General features: G+C 37.9%; 1 protein-coding gene across 1 annotated transcript in view; it reads left to right on the plus strand.

Annotated features, from left to right (window-relative positions):
- The window catches only part of PPP2R5C (protein phosphatase 2 regulatory subunit B'gamma), a 197,822-nt gene extending 193,165 nt beyond the window's left edge, over positions 1-4,657 (plus strand). The window contains 1 exon segment of the mRNA XM_038405255.2: positions 88-4,657. Within this exon segment, the coding sequence (XP_038261183.2) occupies positions 88-219 (132 nt within the window). The 3' untranslated portion in view covers positions 220-4,657.
- The last annotated feature ends 11,661 nt before the right edge of the window (positions 4,658-16,318 follow it).

Raw genomic sequence — 16,318 nt, forward strand, 5'->3', positions numbered from 1 at the left:
CATAGGAACAAGAGCAAAGATTCTTGAATATTAGTTTGTATTGGGCAAATAACTTCTTTGGCCAACTGTTTTGCATTTTGATTTCAGGCACAGAGAGATCAGAAAAGGGATCGTCCTCTTATGCGACGCAAGTCAGAACTGCCTCAGGATATCTACACCATGAAAGCCTTGGAATCCCACTGCAGAGCTGATGAGCTAATATCACACGATGGGCATTAGACTATTACAGTGAAATATTATTTTGGAGGAAAACTTTTTTCTGGACTCAGTTCTACAGTAGAGAACTTACTTTTTTGTGCCATACCAATCAGTTACACAAAAGTCAAAGCTTTCTTCAACCCAGTTCTGAAGGCAATAACTTAATACAGTATGCAGCTCAAGATTAGTAGTTCAAACAATGGTAAATTACTTGATTCCATATGCAGAACCATGGGTTGACTAGTATTAGATGGCCACGTTTTTCTGGCGGTGTTGTCATAGTACCAGTTAGTTGGTAAAATGAATAGTTTTATAGTAGTACTTGAGAATAATATTCTGTAAGTTATTTCCACCAGAATTGAAGTCATTTGAATGACTAATAGTTGGTACTATGATAACACTGTTTTCAAAAGCAAAATTCTTTCGGGTTTAACTATTACATGTTTTTCTAAGACTTCTCAACTTTGAAATTGTTTCCACATTACTATTGTCTTGTAATATACCAGCAGTTTTGAAAATATGCAGTTCTTTACTTTCCTATTATAAAACACAGCTTATAAAATGGTAACTTCATGACAGTCCTCAATCACGGTTGCTTTCTAAAAGTTCTGTAAATTGTTTCTTTACTTAGGATAAAGACATATATACCATGTCCTAGTACTTTACGTGTATTTAAAGCCATATTTTCCAGTCTTTAGTATGTAATACAGCACCAGTATTCCAGAAGTCAACTGGTAGAAGAATTTGTTTCCAAAAATGAAAATTTATCTACCTTGACTGGGAATAAATTGAATATAAAAATATTTATATTTTTATTTTCATTCCTTGTTTTCAGTTTAGTAAAACACTGTTTCTCTCTTATCTGAGCTTTTAATACTCAGCATTTTTTCTTGGGCTCTAAGAGTTCAATATTCTGTGGCAGATATCATGATGTCATTTAAGTTGCATTAGTCTTCTCAGACAGACAAACATTGTTGCCTTTCAGTGAAACACAACACCGATAGCTTGTATTATAAAGTAAAAACAGGTAAAAGATGTGAGTTTAAGAGCTGATAAATCAACAGTGACCGTTAGTTTTACATGAATATATTTTTTTGTGTTGTAAAGAGCACATATATTACAAATACACCTCACAAGTAAAATGAAAATGCATCTGAGTTGCTGATGATCTTCAAATGCTGCTATATTTTCCACAAGATTACTTGCATGTAGTGAGCTTTTTGTTGTAGATGGAAAAGCACAGGCGGAAAATCTCTTTCAACATATAGTGCTTTGTCTTCAATATTTCATTTCTCTCAGGGTGGCCAGTATTTTGACTTACTTATCCTGCTTAAGAGCTGTTTGAGATGTGTTCTGCTATTATAAATGGGTGACTAGTTTCTTTTGTCTCTGGCAGTAACATAATATAACTTTAATGTTTAATGTCTTGATGCATAAAAAGATAAAAATGTGGCTTCTTTAAAAATAGTTTTATTTTTTTCAAAAAAGAGATCTCCTGCATCCATAAAAATATTGTGCAAAGCAGACATTCATAATAACATTGTGCACATGTAGTGCCTGCTGTCTGCTGGTTATAGTGAAAATACAATTTCCAATCTTTATTACATTGTCTATTGGAAAAAAAAGTCATTTCACTGGGTGGGAATTATTGCTCAAACAAACAAATAAACAAAAACACCTAAATTGAAAAATCACCTGAAGCTTCAAGTGGAAAAGTCCACTGTGTGTGAAAACGCTTCCTGTAAAACTTGAAAGAGAATATGCTTTACCATTATGATAAACATTATGATAAAGTTTAAAGATGCCTTCTCCTTTTGAGGGAAAAAGGGTGCTTTTTTAATTGTATAAAGCAATGTCTGTGTATTTTGATATACCATTGTTTGAACTTCCATCTTTAGCTGGTAAATTATCAAATAATATGATTTTGGGTGTTCAATATGTTTGTGCAAGAGGTTTCTGGAAAGAAGTACTCTTATTTTACCCTAGGAAAAAAACTTGTATATCAGTGTTTGATTGTGTAACGCTCAACGTACAAGAACATCTTTTACTGTCTAGATTTTATTTCTGTTCTTTACTGAAGATAAACATTCACCAAAAAAGGGGGGGAATACAATTTTTTTGTAATTAAAGTTTGTCAGAAATTCACATTTGAGGTTTTGGGCCATAGAATATTTGCCTAGACAGTATTCCAAAAATTATCAGCACTGATTGTTTGGCTTGTTTGTTACCACCATTTATATATTTTGTATAGTCATGTACTAAACTACTCAAACTACTACATCCAAAATAAAAAGTAAAAATAAAGTAGAATTTTGGTGGCTGTTCTTCTTCATAAAGTTCTTTGAGACCTTTCCATGTTCTCCAAAATTACATCTGTACATCAGGAATGTCAAAAGTAATATTACAAGTGTCTTTTTAGTGTGGCTTTAGTATGGCTTTATTTTAATATTGTACATAAATTGTACTTTGTTTTATGGTAATAAGTAATAAAATGTAGACTTCATATTTTGTACAGAATGGTCCTATGTACAGAATAAAAAGTTCCTAGAAACAGCAAAAATAGGTAAGTGGCACAATTATTTTTCATTAGACAATATCTGTAACTTTGTTTTAGTAAAATGTTAAGTTCAAATGTACCTACATATTTTTTAACATTTTGTAATTCAGATTTTGTTCTGACATTGTTTATGAAGAACAACCTTCATACACCTGCCATTTATTATGCTCTTTTATCTAATTTTAAAATTCTAAAAACGGTGTATTATATGGACTAAATAAAGAACATGCGAATTTTACTTGCTGATCATGAAACTAAATTTAGCACAGAACCTTCTAGTAAATGTGCAGATTACCACTGTCTTAAAAATCATCCATAACTTTGAGACAATAGCATATAAGTTAAACAATAAAATTGCAGTTCAGTGTTGGTGCCTTTTTGAAAGTTACAAGTAAATTTATGGTAAGTCTTAGAAATAAATCAGCTTCACGTTATGGTTATTCTCTACCATAAATAACCTTAATTTTTAGTGCAGGTATCAAGTACTGCATTAATCACACACAATATTTTGAAGAATCCCTCAAACCATCCTACAAATACCAAAAAACCTCACTTCTTATACCACATTATCTTTGCTATAAAAACGTATCTTTGCTTGAAATACATATCTGTTGGAAGGATTTCTAGCAAAGCAGCAGCAGCAAAATTAAGGGTTCCCAGTAATTCAGAAAAGAGAGGACAGCATCAGATGTTGCAAACAGATGCAGCAAATACATAATTTTTTTAATCTAGATTTTTTCTTCTATCTTACAAATGATAGTTCTTGGATCATCAGAGGATCTTCAGTATTTTATAAACACTCACAATATCCTGTGTGGTACAGTAACTCCTTACTTAACATCCTAGTTATTATATTCTTGAAAAATGTAATGTTAAGTGAATCCAATTTCCCTATAAGAATTAATGTAAATGGTGGGGCTTAGTTCCACTGAAATTTTTTTTGCCAGATAAAAACATTATATACATATACAGTATGTTTTTAAAATAATTTTAAACAATTTCATACTGTACTCACCAATGATGCGGGGGAAGCCAAACAGCGTTGTACGGGAACATTGCAGGACTTTAAAAGAGTATGTTTACTAATAGGTCAGCGACCTAATAAGGAAACTATGTTAACTGGGATGATAAGTGAGGAGTTACTGTACTGTATACGATAAACTCATAGAAAATTAAAAAACTAGTTAAAAGAATGCTTTTACAGTAACAGAGTAACACACTCTCGAGGCATCCTCCAATCACATTTTTACAGTCATAGTAAACAAAAATACTTGCAGTTGGAAATATGTTTAATTTCCGAAAGCATCAACATACACAGTGTCCCTGGACTAAGATGCAAATAAGACCGAACACTGCCAGTATAAAAAATTGATTATTTCAGCCAAATATTGGGGAGGTAGGTATGCATTTGCTTTTTACACAAGTCTCCATTTTTAGTAAGAATAGGATGAATATCTGATTTGGATTTGAGTTGGGTACATTTAGTATATTTGTGAATTATTGAAGATCATTTGGATAATGCTTTTAATTTTCAATTACATAGAACAGAATGACATTTCTTAATTAGCTATCATATCACAGCATCTGGACTCTTCTTACTTTTTACTGCTGAGTCAGGTTGAGGTTGTCTCAAGAGTTGCAATGGGTTAAAAAAAAGATTGCTAAATGTTGTATGTATATACATTTGCATACACACTTAGATATTTTTGTGCATAGGTGGTTATTTCTAAAATTAATGTATTGTGGTTTGTTTTTTCATTGATATATTTGAAAATACGCAAGTATTATTTTGTATTGGCAGTAGGAACTTAGTGTTGCAGGGTGAAGTTTTGTTTGAGCTGGGCTCAAATACTTGATCGCCCATATCTTGCTGTTAAAAATAAATTCTGGTTTCTTCACTTATAATGAATGCAATAATTCATTTAACATACCTGTAAAACATTTTCCATTAGTGAATAATATAATTTGGGCTGTCAAGTGATTAAAAAAATAAATCGTATATTCGTGCTGTTAATAATATACCATTCATTTAAATATTTTTGGATGTTTTCTACATTTTCAATTATTTCAATTACAATACAGACTACAGAGGGTACAGTGGTCACTTTACATTTATTTTTTATTACAAATATTTGCACTGTATGAAAGAAACAAGAAATACACCTCTACCCTGATATAACGTGGTCCCTGGGAACTGAAAAATCTTACCATCGTATAGGTAAGACTGCGTTATATTGGGTTAGGGAGAGGAATAGCTCCCCCAGCTCACCTCCATTCTGCCTCAGTCTCCTCCCCTGAGCATGCAGCTGCTGCTCTGCTTCTCTCCCTCCAAGGCTTGCCATGAATCAGCTGTTTGGTGCGGCAAGTCTGGGAGGGAAGAGGGAGAAGCGGAGGAGGTAGAACGGAGGTGAGCTGGGGTGGGGGAGACGCAGAGGAACAGCTTGTGGTAACACAAATTCGGATATAACTAGTTAAAGCAGCCCCACTCTCCTTAGTGCTGCTTTACCACGTTATAGCTGATTTTGCGTTATATCGGACCGCATTATATCGGGGTAGATGTGTAGTATTTTTCAATTCACCTAATTCAAATACTGTAATGCAATTTCTTTATTATAAAAGTTGAACTTACAAATGTAGAATTATGTACAAAAAAAACAACTGCATTCAAAAACCAAACAATGTAAAACTTTACATCCTACAAGTCCACTCAGTCCTACTTCTCGTTCAGCCAATCGCTCAGACAAACAAGTTTGTTTACATTTGCAGGAGATAATGCTGCCCGCTTTTTGTTTACAATGTCACCTGAAAGTGAGAACAGGTGTTCGCATGGCACTGTTGTAGCCAGCATCACAAGATATTTACATGCCAGATGCAGTAAAGATTCATATGTCCCTTCATACTTCAACCACCATTCCAGGGGACATGTGTCCATGCTGATGATGGGTTCTGCTTATTAACTATTCAAAGCAGTCCGGACCAACACATGTTCATTTTCGTCATCTGAGTCAGATGCCACAGCAGATGGTTGATTTTCTTTTTTGGTGTTTCGGATTCTGTAGTTTCTGCACGGAGTGTTGCTCTTTTAAGACTTCTGAAAGCATACTCCACACCTCGACCCTCTCGGATTTTGGAAGGCACTTCAGGTTCATAAACCTTGGGTCAAGTGCTGTAGCTATCTTTAGAAATCTCACATTGATACCTTCTTTGCATTTTGTCTCATCTGCAGTGAAAGGTTCTTAAAACAAACAACATATGCTGAGTCATCATCCAAGACTTCTATAAAATGAAATATATGGCAGAATATGGGTAAAACTCAAAGCAGGGGAGACATACAATTCTCCCCCAAGGAGTTCAGTCACAAATTTAATTAATGTATTTTTTTAATGAGCATCATCAGCATAGAAGCATGTCTTCTGGAATGGTGGCTGAAGCACTGAAGTTTAGCATATCTGGCACGTAAATACCTTGCAATGCCGGCTACGAAAGTGCTGTGCAATGCCTGTTCTCGCTTTCAGGTGACTTTGTAAATAAGAAGTGGGCAGCAGCTTCTCCCATAAATGTAAACAAACTTGTTTATCTTAGTGATTGCCTGAACAAGAAGTAGGATTGAGTGGACTTGTAGGCTCTAAAGTTTTACATTGTTTGGTTTTTGAGTACACTTGTGTAACAAAAAAAAATCTACATTTGTAAGTTGCGCTTTCACAATAAAGAGATTGTACTACAGAACTTGTATGAGGTGAATTAAAAATACATTTCTTATCATTTTTACAGAGCAAATATTTAATAAAAAATATAAAGTAGGCACTGTACATTGTGTTGTAATTGAAATCAATATATTTGAAAATGTAGAAAAACATCTAAAAATATGTAATTTCAACTGGTATTCTATTTAACAGAGCACTTAAAACTGCAATTAATCAGAATTAATTTTTTATCGCAATTTTTTTTTAATCAGGTGAATTAACTGCAATTAATTGGCAGGCCTAAATATAATATAATATGCTGAGTTCTATTTTTCATTCTAATTCCCCTTACCCTCTCATTTGGTTTCATTTTAGTTATTAAAATATTTTCTCAAAATAATCTTAGCTTGAAGGTGCCTTTTTAAATTTCAGCCCCATTTTTCATGTAGTATTTTTTTGCTTGTTTGCCTTGTTAAATGTAAATCACCATCACTGCCTAAGTTAATGCATGCCATAAAGTATACACATAGTGGAACAAGCCAAATTTAATATTGCAGAGGACATCTCACCTTTTGGAATTTTGACTGCCTGCACTCCTGAGCCCTGCCCCCCTCCTACATCCAAACTCCTGCCCCAGCCATGAGCCCCTTGCACACTCCAAACCCCTCATCCCCGGCTCCGTTGGGTCGCGGGCATCAACAATTTTCTTCAACTGGGTTGCCAGAAAAAAAAGTTTGAAAACCACTGGTTTAGTGAAACTAATATATTGTACAGTACCATCCTACTGCTCCCAGGCAGTCTGATAAGGCTCAAACTGCTAGTCTCCTGCCACTAACTAGGGAGCTTTCAGAGCCTTTCCCTGCAGCAGGTGATAGGAAGGGAAATGGTTCTATGCCTGGGGACGGATGGACTTTATGGACTTGGAAGATTTTGAGGAGGGATTGGCAGCTGGCAGGAGCAGAATGGATGAGGATTCAAAGCTGAGGGAATAGATCTGACCTGATAAGTTAGGAAGAAGTACCTACAAGTTCCTTGGTACTGTACAAAGCTAAGCGTCCGCATCTGTCGGGGCCCACCTTGGAGTGCTCAAAATCTTAGCTACCATCTAATTCTACAGACAAGTAGACTGTTATGTTAATACTGCTACTCCATATGGTACCATAAGAATTTAGGTTCTTGGAAGATTTAGCTGTAGCAGATGAACTGGAGTCTCCACTGCTTATAGGGATTGAGCACCTCTCAGTATTGAGACCCACTTGGTCACTGGACTTCCATCCCTGGTACAGCCCAATTCATGACCATTTTCAGCTAGGGCTTCTCCACAGGATGAGGAGGAGATTAAGGACCTCCCTTCAGTCTTTTCAATCCGTGCAGGGCTCTCCTACCCATAAATGCAGGAACCTATTTTTTGATATCCACAGAGTGAAAAAGAGGGGAATTTGGGGGAAGACATCACTGGTGGTGGTAATAACCTTGGATACATCTTCCATGCCTGTATGGTCCCCCACAATGGCCACACTGGGATATCTGGACAAATCAAGACTTTTATTAAGAATATTACCAAGTGATATTTCTAATGATGAAAGATATGTAGGATCAATCTCCACTGTCTTTTTATTTTAAAATTTATGGTCAGATTCACCAGTACAAAGCAGGCCAAGTATACTGGCCTGTTAAACTGGATTTACAGCTGCTTTGTTACCCCACAACAATACAAAACAATAAATGTCTTCTGTCTTCCATGTTCTCTTTTACATTTCCCACCCGAAAATTCCACCTCATTCCTGCTCAGGCAGAACCCAGTTCCTGCATTCCTCTGCATTCACACACATACTATCCTCCACCCTCCTGTTGAATAGACCTGGTGCAACAGGTAGGTTCTGGGAATAAATATTTAGGATTAATGGTCATAATCAATGTGCAGGGGAGGGGAGAAGTAGCTTTCTACCTGCAACTCCTTTTTCACCTTCTTTCCCCCACGCTACCCCAGTTATTTTGACTGCCAGCTGCTATTGCATTTAACTCCACCCAGCATAACACTGAGGTTCACATTCTAGTCATTGCTTTATTGTGGTCTGAAATGCTGTTTATTTCAGTTAGTTAATCTAATTCTGAATATTCTGCTTTCTAAAACTATCCTTCTAAAGATTTCACCAAAGTTTCTAAAGGCTTACTTACTCTCATGTTAATTGAGCTCCAAACAGTTATCTTACTCTTTGTCACCAATTGACATTCAAGCTTGTAATAGAAATCACTTAAATCAGTCATCACCCTTATTAATATTGGCTTTCCATTTCATTTAGCTGTGGCTCTAAACACTTTTATCAAAGGGCTTTCAATCTGCACATTATATAAAGGCTAACACCATGGGGTGACAGTAAAAAAACAAACCCCACAACCTACATGAACATTCCTCAGTGAGTATCTTCCAAGCCTATGAAGGAATTCAGTTTAGGTTGCATTTGGGCAAACATGAAACAAAGCATAGTGTAGGATTTGCTTGAACTGAAAGAAACCACAGCTTTTAGGAAAATCCTTGGGAGAAACTAAAAGATAACCAGTTTTTGAAAGATGGATCTAAGGAGACCCATACATGAAAACACTTTTGCTGTTTCATCAACTACATGTCTGGTATTCAACGGCTTTCTATTTACAGTTAAGGTGATATGTGCAGAAGTTATCATGTGAAATGCCACAACACTGATACTCAGCATCCAACACGGAGATTTATTATTCATGTTCAGAGTCCAAAATGAATCCTCACACATATACTTTTGCTAGAATACAGTTTAGTAAACACTATCTACAATCCATTATATTAAGGCTTGAAATAATGTAACTTCTAAGAATGTTGATTAATGCTATTAATCTCCAAGTATTTTTCTTGTTATCAATTTGTTGTATGAAGCATCAGACACCTTTAATTAGCTGAAGTTATTTTTTTACAAATTAATGAGTTCAAAATATTAACATTTCATAACATAGCTGATTTATATCATATTGTATACTTCTCCAAGAAAAATTTTTAAGAGCATAATAGATATTTCTGTAAGTTGTAACTACTTGTTGTATGTAATATACAATAATAATCCTCTTTGTATTGCAGGTGAAATTGGACAAAGAGTAATTTTCAAAAACACTGAAGTCCCATTTTCAAAAGTGATTTAGGCACTTAAATCATTTAGCTGTTTTTGAAAATGTTATCCTTAGGCTACCGAATCACTGAGGCACTTTTGAAAATTTTAGCCCCAACTACTCGACTAATGGATCTGTTTCATATCAGTATTCAAAGAATGACAGATGAATGCTTCCCGCCTGAATAAGGGGAACCATATTTTGTGCCCTCCCCGCTACACCTCAGCTGATAACTAAGTTATCGCCACTACACAAACGCCAGGAAAGAACCAATCCCCTTAATGTCAGTGGATGTGAGATTAGCGTGCTGAGGAAAGTAGAAGTTAAATAATTTCTGAGTAGATTCAAGTAAGACAAACTCTTCTTTTGGCTTTTGGGTGGAGAAAAATTTAGTTACTAGTATTTGCTTGTTTAAATCTAATAATTCAAAGCCTAAATAAGCATATCTGTGCCACTCCAAACACACCTGTTGTGAGTGGTGTTCAGATTCTCATCTTTATAGATAAATGTTGTATAACATAGTAGAGCCCTGCAGTGAGACTGGGATCCCACAAGTCCCGCTGTGAGATTTTAAAAAGTCCTATGCAGGGCTCTATAACAGCACTAGCTATCTTGCCTTCCGGACAGCTGGTTTCAACAACTTACTGCAATTCTTATGTGAGAAAGGCCTTGGCTTCCCTAGGACTTATCTTGAGTTAAGAATCCCCCCTTTTTTTCCAGTGAAGACAAGGCAATTTGAGGGGGTATATTTATAGGAACATCAAGTGTACTTTTATGCAAATTGGGTTTTAGTGTTAGAAGCTCTACCCATGAAATAGCCACACACAGCTCAGGGCTTAGGCATCCATGTTAAATGAGAAGCCTTTTCCTATCTCCAACCTCAAAGAGACTATTCCAAGTGTTTAAAAAGTACAAGTAGAGAAAATTTAAGACTTTTTGCCTTTGCTACCATTTCCAATCATTCAATTTCTGTCAGCAAAGGACTTCCATTTGGGATTTATATTGAACAGTGTTTACATATCTGCCAATAACTGAATTTCTTATTTCCCATCTTTCGCTCCTGCTTTTTTTTCCTTCCTCCATGCTTTTTGGTCTCTCTTCCCCTTCTCTCCTGCCCTCAGTGTTATAGAATTGAATAATTACATGTCTCTTTGAATGCTTTGAAAACCCTCAATAAGAAGCTGATACAACAAAAAGTGCCTCTAAAGAAGAATTGGACAATAAATGCTTGGAGGAGATGGCTCAAGAGCTATAACTGAACAATGGATGTCAAATTAGAACTAGTAAAATCAACATGTTACACAGACCCTTCTTTTCAGCTAAACACATTGAAGGTTAATACAATAATCTGATCTGTGCAGGTGGACTGTTGTGCCTATGTAGAGACCCACTGTCTTTATGGGCAGGAGGAGCAGCAAACCATGGGACCCAGTCAAGTGGGAGACAGGAGCAGTCCAGGCACTCAAGGAATACAGCCAGGGAGAGCAGAGGCAGGGATAAAACCAGAGAGCAGAGTTGGTGTGGGGAGCCCACCACTAAGGAAGAAAAGCTGTTCTATTAAAATGTGATGGCAAAACATGACCTGTCAGTCCTGGGGCTGGAGAGGAAAAACCAGTGCAAGGGGATGGACGTGGAGCATAAGATATATGGGGAAATGTGAAGTGAGTCACATTATTTTAAGCATTTAAACAACACTCAGCAATGTTAATATGTAAATAGGGGCTAGGAACATAAATAACAGCATTAGAACTGGTTTAAAAAAAATCAAAAATTTGTAATTTCAATACAAATTTATCAGAATTGTGAATTTTGGCATTTTCATTTTATTGTGAAAATTACATCCTGGTTTTCAATCAGCAAAACATGAACTGTGCAAAAACACCAAACCCCACTACCAGGTATTCCTGAGCCTGCAGCTATATGGTCTGTATCTGAATGTGGCCTTTTCTGGACAAGAACATTTGAGTCGCTCAATTTTTTTTCTTTTAAATCCGAGCCAGAATTTTTCCAAAATGGTTGAGTAAGCTATTCTTTGACACCATTCCTGCTTAAAACATAGCAATATGACAAGACTGCAGCATAAAAATGGCAGAGATGTTAAAACCAATTTAAAATGTCAGTCCCAATTCTCCCAATACAGGATACGACTGATTCATTTAAGTCAACTACAATTACTTGATCTTGTGCTTATTTTGAAAAGGCTCAACCCATGCTACACAACAAAGACTAGACACATCTCAGATCTATCCTGAGAGCTTCCAGAAAACCCGACATTGCAACCGTAACTCAGTTTTGATTACTTTACTTGGACTACCTGCATGAGTAAGCTGAGTAAACTTAGCAGGGGAGAGCACACACAACGCATACCATTTCATTCCGCCACTAATGGCAGGAAAGGATTTGCTTGATTTTTCAGGCGGGGCTATTTCTTTATGAAGGGGAATTCACATCTAAATTTTTCAAAGCAACAAATGATTTGAAGTGGCTTTGAGACTAATTGAGATGGGAGAACAAAATTAGATCTGTACTGGTTTGACAAAGAACTCTTATTTTAAGCCCACAGAAAGATACAGGGCTGTATTTTAGAATAGAATAGAATATCAGGGTTGGAAGGGACCTCAGGAGATCATCTAGTCCAACCCCCTGCTCAAAGCAGGACCAATCCCCAATTTTTGCCCCAGATCTCTAAATGGCCACCTCAAGGATTGAACTCACAACTTGGGTTTAGCAGACCAATGCTCAAACCACTGAGCTATCCCTCCCCCTGCCTTTGCATAGGAACAACATTGTTATACCAATAGGGCATAGGACTATTTTCATTATGTTGAAGGAAAAGTACAAGAACTGCCCTACTTTGCAACACAACATATTATTTAGTGATGCAAAAAATAATCCATATCCAAAAAATGATTGGCGCAGAGAGGTAAATTTGGCAAAAACTGCAGAAAATTATTCTGATTTTTGCCAGAAAAGCAATTTCTAAAAAAAAAGAAATTTATATTTTTAAAACAAAATATTGTGAACGTCTCTCACGGATAATGTGAATTTCTGTTTAATTTCAGGGACATCATACAGAAATTCAGCAAAATCTCTTACCTAGTTCTATTGATGCTTTCACTCAAAATATTTCAATTATTTCTGTAATACTATAAGCATGCATAGAGATTTACAGACACAAAAAGGCACATGCCCTGCACCCAAGGTATTTAAGGGCTTCCAGAGTATGTCTTAAATACAGAGATGGCACAAGAGAGAACAAGTAAAAGGTCGGGTTAAGAGAGGATCTGAGTATTGCAAAATTATCTGCTGAGTCAGTAAGGAAAGCATACAGATTTTTTCATTCTACAACACACTGCCATGGGCAGTAGCTGTTAAATGAATAATTGTTGTCTTGGCCATAGTTTGGATTCCACACTGCAACTATCAACCACAAAGGAAGCCTTAAAGAGGCACTATCAACTTAATCATATGTGCAAACAAACATTTACATAGCACACCTTTAATTATTACAAAGGGAAACAAATTTTAAAAGCTAATTTACTTAGCACTATTTCTCCTCTGTACTCTCAGCATTTCCCTTAGCTGGAATAATGAAAATAATTTAAGGCGTTTTCACTGTCATTCATAGTCACTTTCACTTTCGAGTTCTTGTAGTGCCAAAGTTTGGGTTTCAGACACTGTATAAGGATGTCATGTTTATAAAAACAGCTGCAGTAAAATAGTATTCTATTTTTCACAATCCCAAAGCACCACTTGTAGTTTCTTAATGCATGTTTATTAAACAGAGAAGAAGGAGATCAAGATCTCCATCTAGCCAGTTTCCAGCATACTGTCGCTCTGATTTACTTCTCTTCTCTCTGCAGTGCCTTTTGCAGATTAACTTAATATAAGTGCAAGATAGAATGTTAGTTGCAACAACATTTTGTAATAAAAAATACAATAATTAAACTTTTCTGTTGCTAGTAGGTAGCTGATGTTCCAGTTAATACAGCATTTCACACATTTTTCAAAGCTGAACATCCTTTCAGAAAAATGACAGTCCCTACAGCTCCACCATGTGGTGTTAAAGCTTTACGTGTCTCTATTTATACATCTTCCATAATGAAGGTTTCAGAGTAGCAGCCATGTTAGTCTGTATCCGCAAAAAGAACAGGAGTACTTGTGGCACCTTGAAGACTAACAAATTTATTAGAGCATAAGCTTTCATGGGCTACAGCCCACTTCATCGGATGCATAGAATGGAACATACAGTAAGAAAATATATATATATATATACACACACACATACAGAGAACGAGGAAGTTGCCTTCACATCTTCTTCACCATCCCCACTCCACTTTGGGAGATGCTTGTGTAGATCTTTGTAACATGAAATGTCCCCTCCTTTGTGTTCTGATAAGCAGTGAACTTAATAATTGTTAGCAATGTTGACATCTGGGTTAGCAGCACCCATTATTATGAATGGGGCAGGTCCAACCTCAAAATTATTCTTCTACAAACTCAGGAAGACATTGCTGTATCAGCTACGCTCCCCTCACATTTTAAAGGTTTTCCTCACAACCATGGCAGCTAGAGACTTTTTCAGAAAATAACGTGAGATTCTGGAAAATAAGGCTATGTCTACACTAGAGACCTTATAGCTGCATAGCTGTATCTGTAAGATCTCTCATGTAGCTGCTCTATGTGGACAGGAGAGGGCTCTCCCATCTACATAATTAAACCACCCCCAACGAGCAGTGTAGCAATGTTGGTGGGAGAAGCTCTCTGGCCAACATAATGTGCTCAGAAGGATTGTTTTTTTCACACCCCCGAGCAACATAAGTTTTCCTGACATAACTGGTAGTGTAGACATGACTTAATTCAGAGATTGCCTGGTGGGGGATATACCACACACTCTGAAAAACTGTCAGTCCATGTGCATGGGGTTTTTTTAAGATTTTTTTTTCTATAGTATATACTCTAGTTCAAACAGAAATTATTTTTTTGGGAAGTTCTATGGTCTGTGTTATACAGGAGATCAGACTAGATAATCGGAGTGGTCCTTTCTGGGCTTACAATCTATGAATTATTGAATAAAAGAGAATTAACCCTTGAGGTGTTGAACTCATTAAATGGTGCAAAGCCTATATCTAACAAAAGTGTTGTTTATTTATATAGCCCAGTTAAAAACACAATTAGGACTAATCTAATGAGTATAAAGTACACGTGGGATTTCTAAACTGCGGTGTGGGACCAGGATGTGGATCTTGCCATCTGATTGATTTGTATGTGCGGGCTCCTGTGCTGATGCAGATTACTGGAGTGGGGTCCAAATCAGCCCACATCATGTCATTTAATTTGGTCATTAGCCTAGCTCTTTTCTAATCTACTGAGTTTTCAGTATTTGTCATTTTTATATATTCATTTTATAAATTTTATTTTTACTGTCCTCTAATTTGGCTTTTTTTTTTTTTACATATGAAATTTGTTAACTGATTTTTTTTCCCTCTTTGGAACAATTATATAAGGGGCCGTTCTGCTCTGCTACATCAGCATAAGGGAGAGTGGAAGTTACCCCAACCTGCCGTGTGCTGCAATAGGATCAGAAGGGATGTACCTTTTTACCCACATGACACCCTGCTGAAGTCAATGGTCACAAGGTTCGCCCACATGGACTTGATGGCAGGATAAGATTCCCCCCCCCCGATTACCCTGGCAACTCCAGCTTACAGAGGCTTGGTTAGTCCTGTCAAGATCAAATAGAACTAAAAACCTTAAAATGTAAACGGCGAGCGTTCCCATTCAAATCAAGAACGGGCAGAGCTACCCAGCCTTACAAAACTCCCATCAGTTCGAGTCTCCCGCCCACTATTATGACCAGAATGAAAAAGGTGCCATTTCACTTGCGTGTTTTTCAGAAACATGCTACTTGCCTTGGGCGAGCAGGCGCATAGGCTGTGGGCAGCAGAGGTCTGCTCCCCGCCTGGGGCCAAGGTTCAGAAAGGGCCGCCACGCCCAGTCCTGCAAACATCTGCAGCGCGGGCGCGCTTGGGAGTTAACGGGGCTCCTGACACCGGTTGCCCTTCGCGCCCCCCACGGCCCGCCGCTGCCCGGCCCTGCCCAGGGAGCGTGGCGCCTGGCCGCGGCTGGGCGGGTAGCAATAATAACAAACGCCGACCGCGGCAGCAGTCACGGGGCGGGGGCGGCTTGTCCCGTCCTCTGACTTTTCTTAAGCAGAAACACCGCCCTGGCCGGAGCGATGATCCCCTGCCCCTCCCCCGGCTGCAGCCTCTGAGGAAACGCTTTGTAACGCAGTCGCTAGACGAACGGCTGAGCCAGGCAGCCTGGAGCTTCCAGTCATTCCGCGCCACCGGCCTTGCCCCTACCAGTGAACTTCAGCTCCCAGGCTGCCCTTGTGGAGGCCGGTTCTGTCCCGGTGCATTATGGAACTTATAGTTTTCCCTCTTGACTTGCGACGAGCGAGCGGGGCGGGAGGAACTACATTCCCCAGCAGGCACGTGGTCCGCGCCGTCGCGGGTCTGCCTGCCCAAGGCAAAGCGGGATTTGTCGCCTTTGTTGGTCGCCTTTCTCGTCAGGTGGGTGACCTCAGTGAATGACAGCTCCCAGGATGCTCTGGGTCGCGGAGTTGCCCCCCCCGTTCAAATGTGCATGCTGGGATTTGTAGTCCTTCTCTTCAGCTCTATCTTGCGCATCCGGGCTGTGCGGACTACACTTCCCAGGCCGCCCCGCGGCGGGGGCGGGGGCG

This window comes from Dermochelys coriacea, chromosome 6 (genome assembly GCF_009764565.3).
Source record: "Dermochelys coriacea isolate rDerCor1 chromosome 6, rDerCor1.pri.v4, whole genome shotgun sequence".
NCBI lineage: Eukaryota > Metazoa > Chordata > Testudines > Dermochelyidae > Dermochelys > Dermochelys coriacea.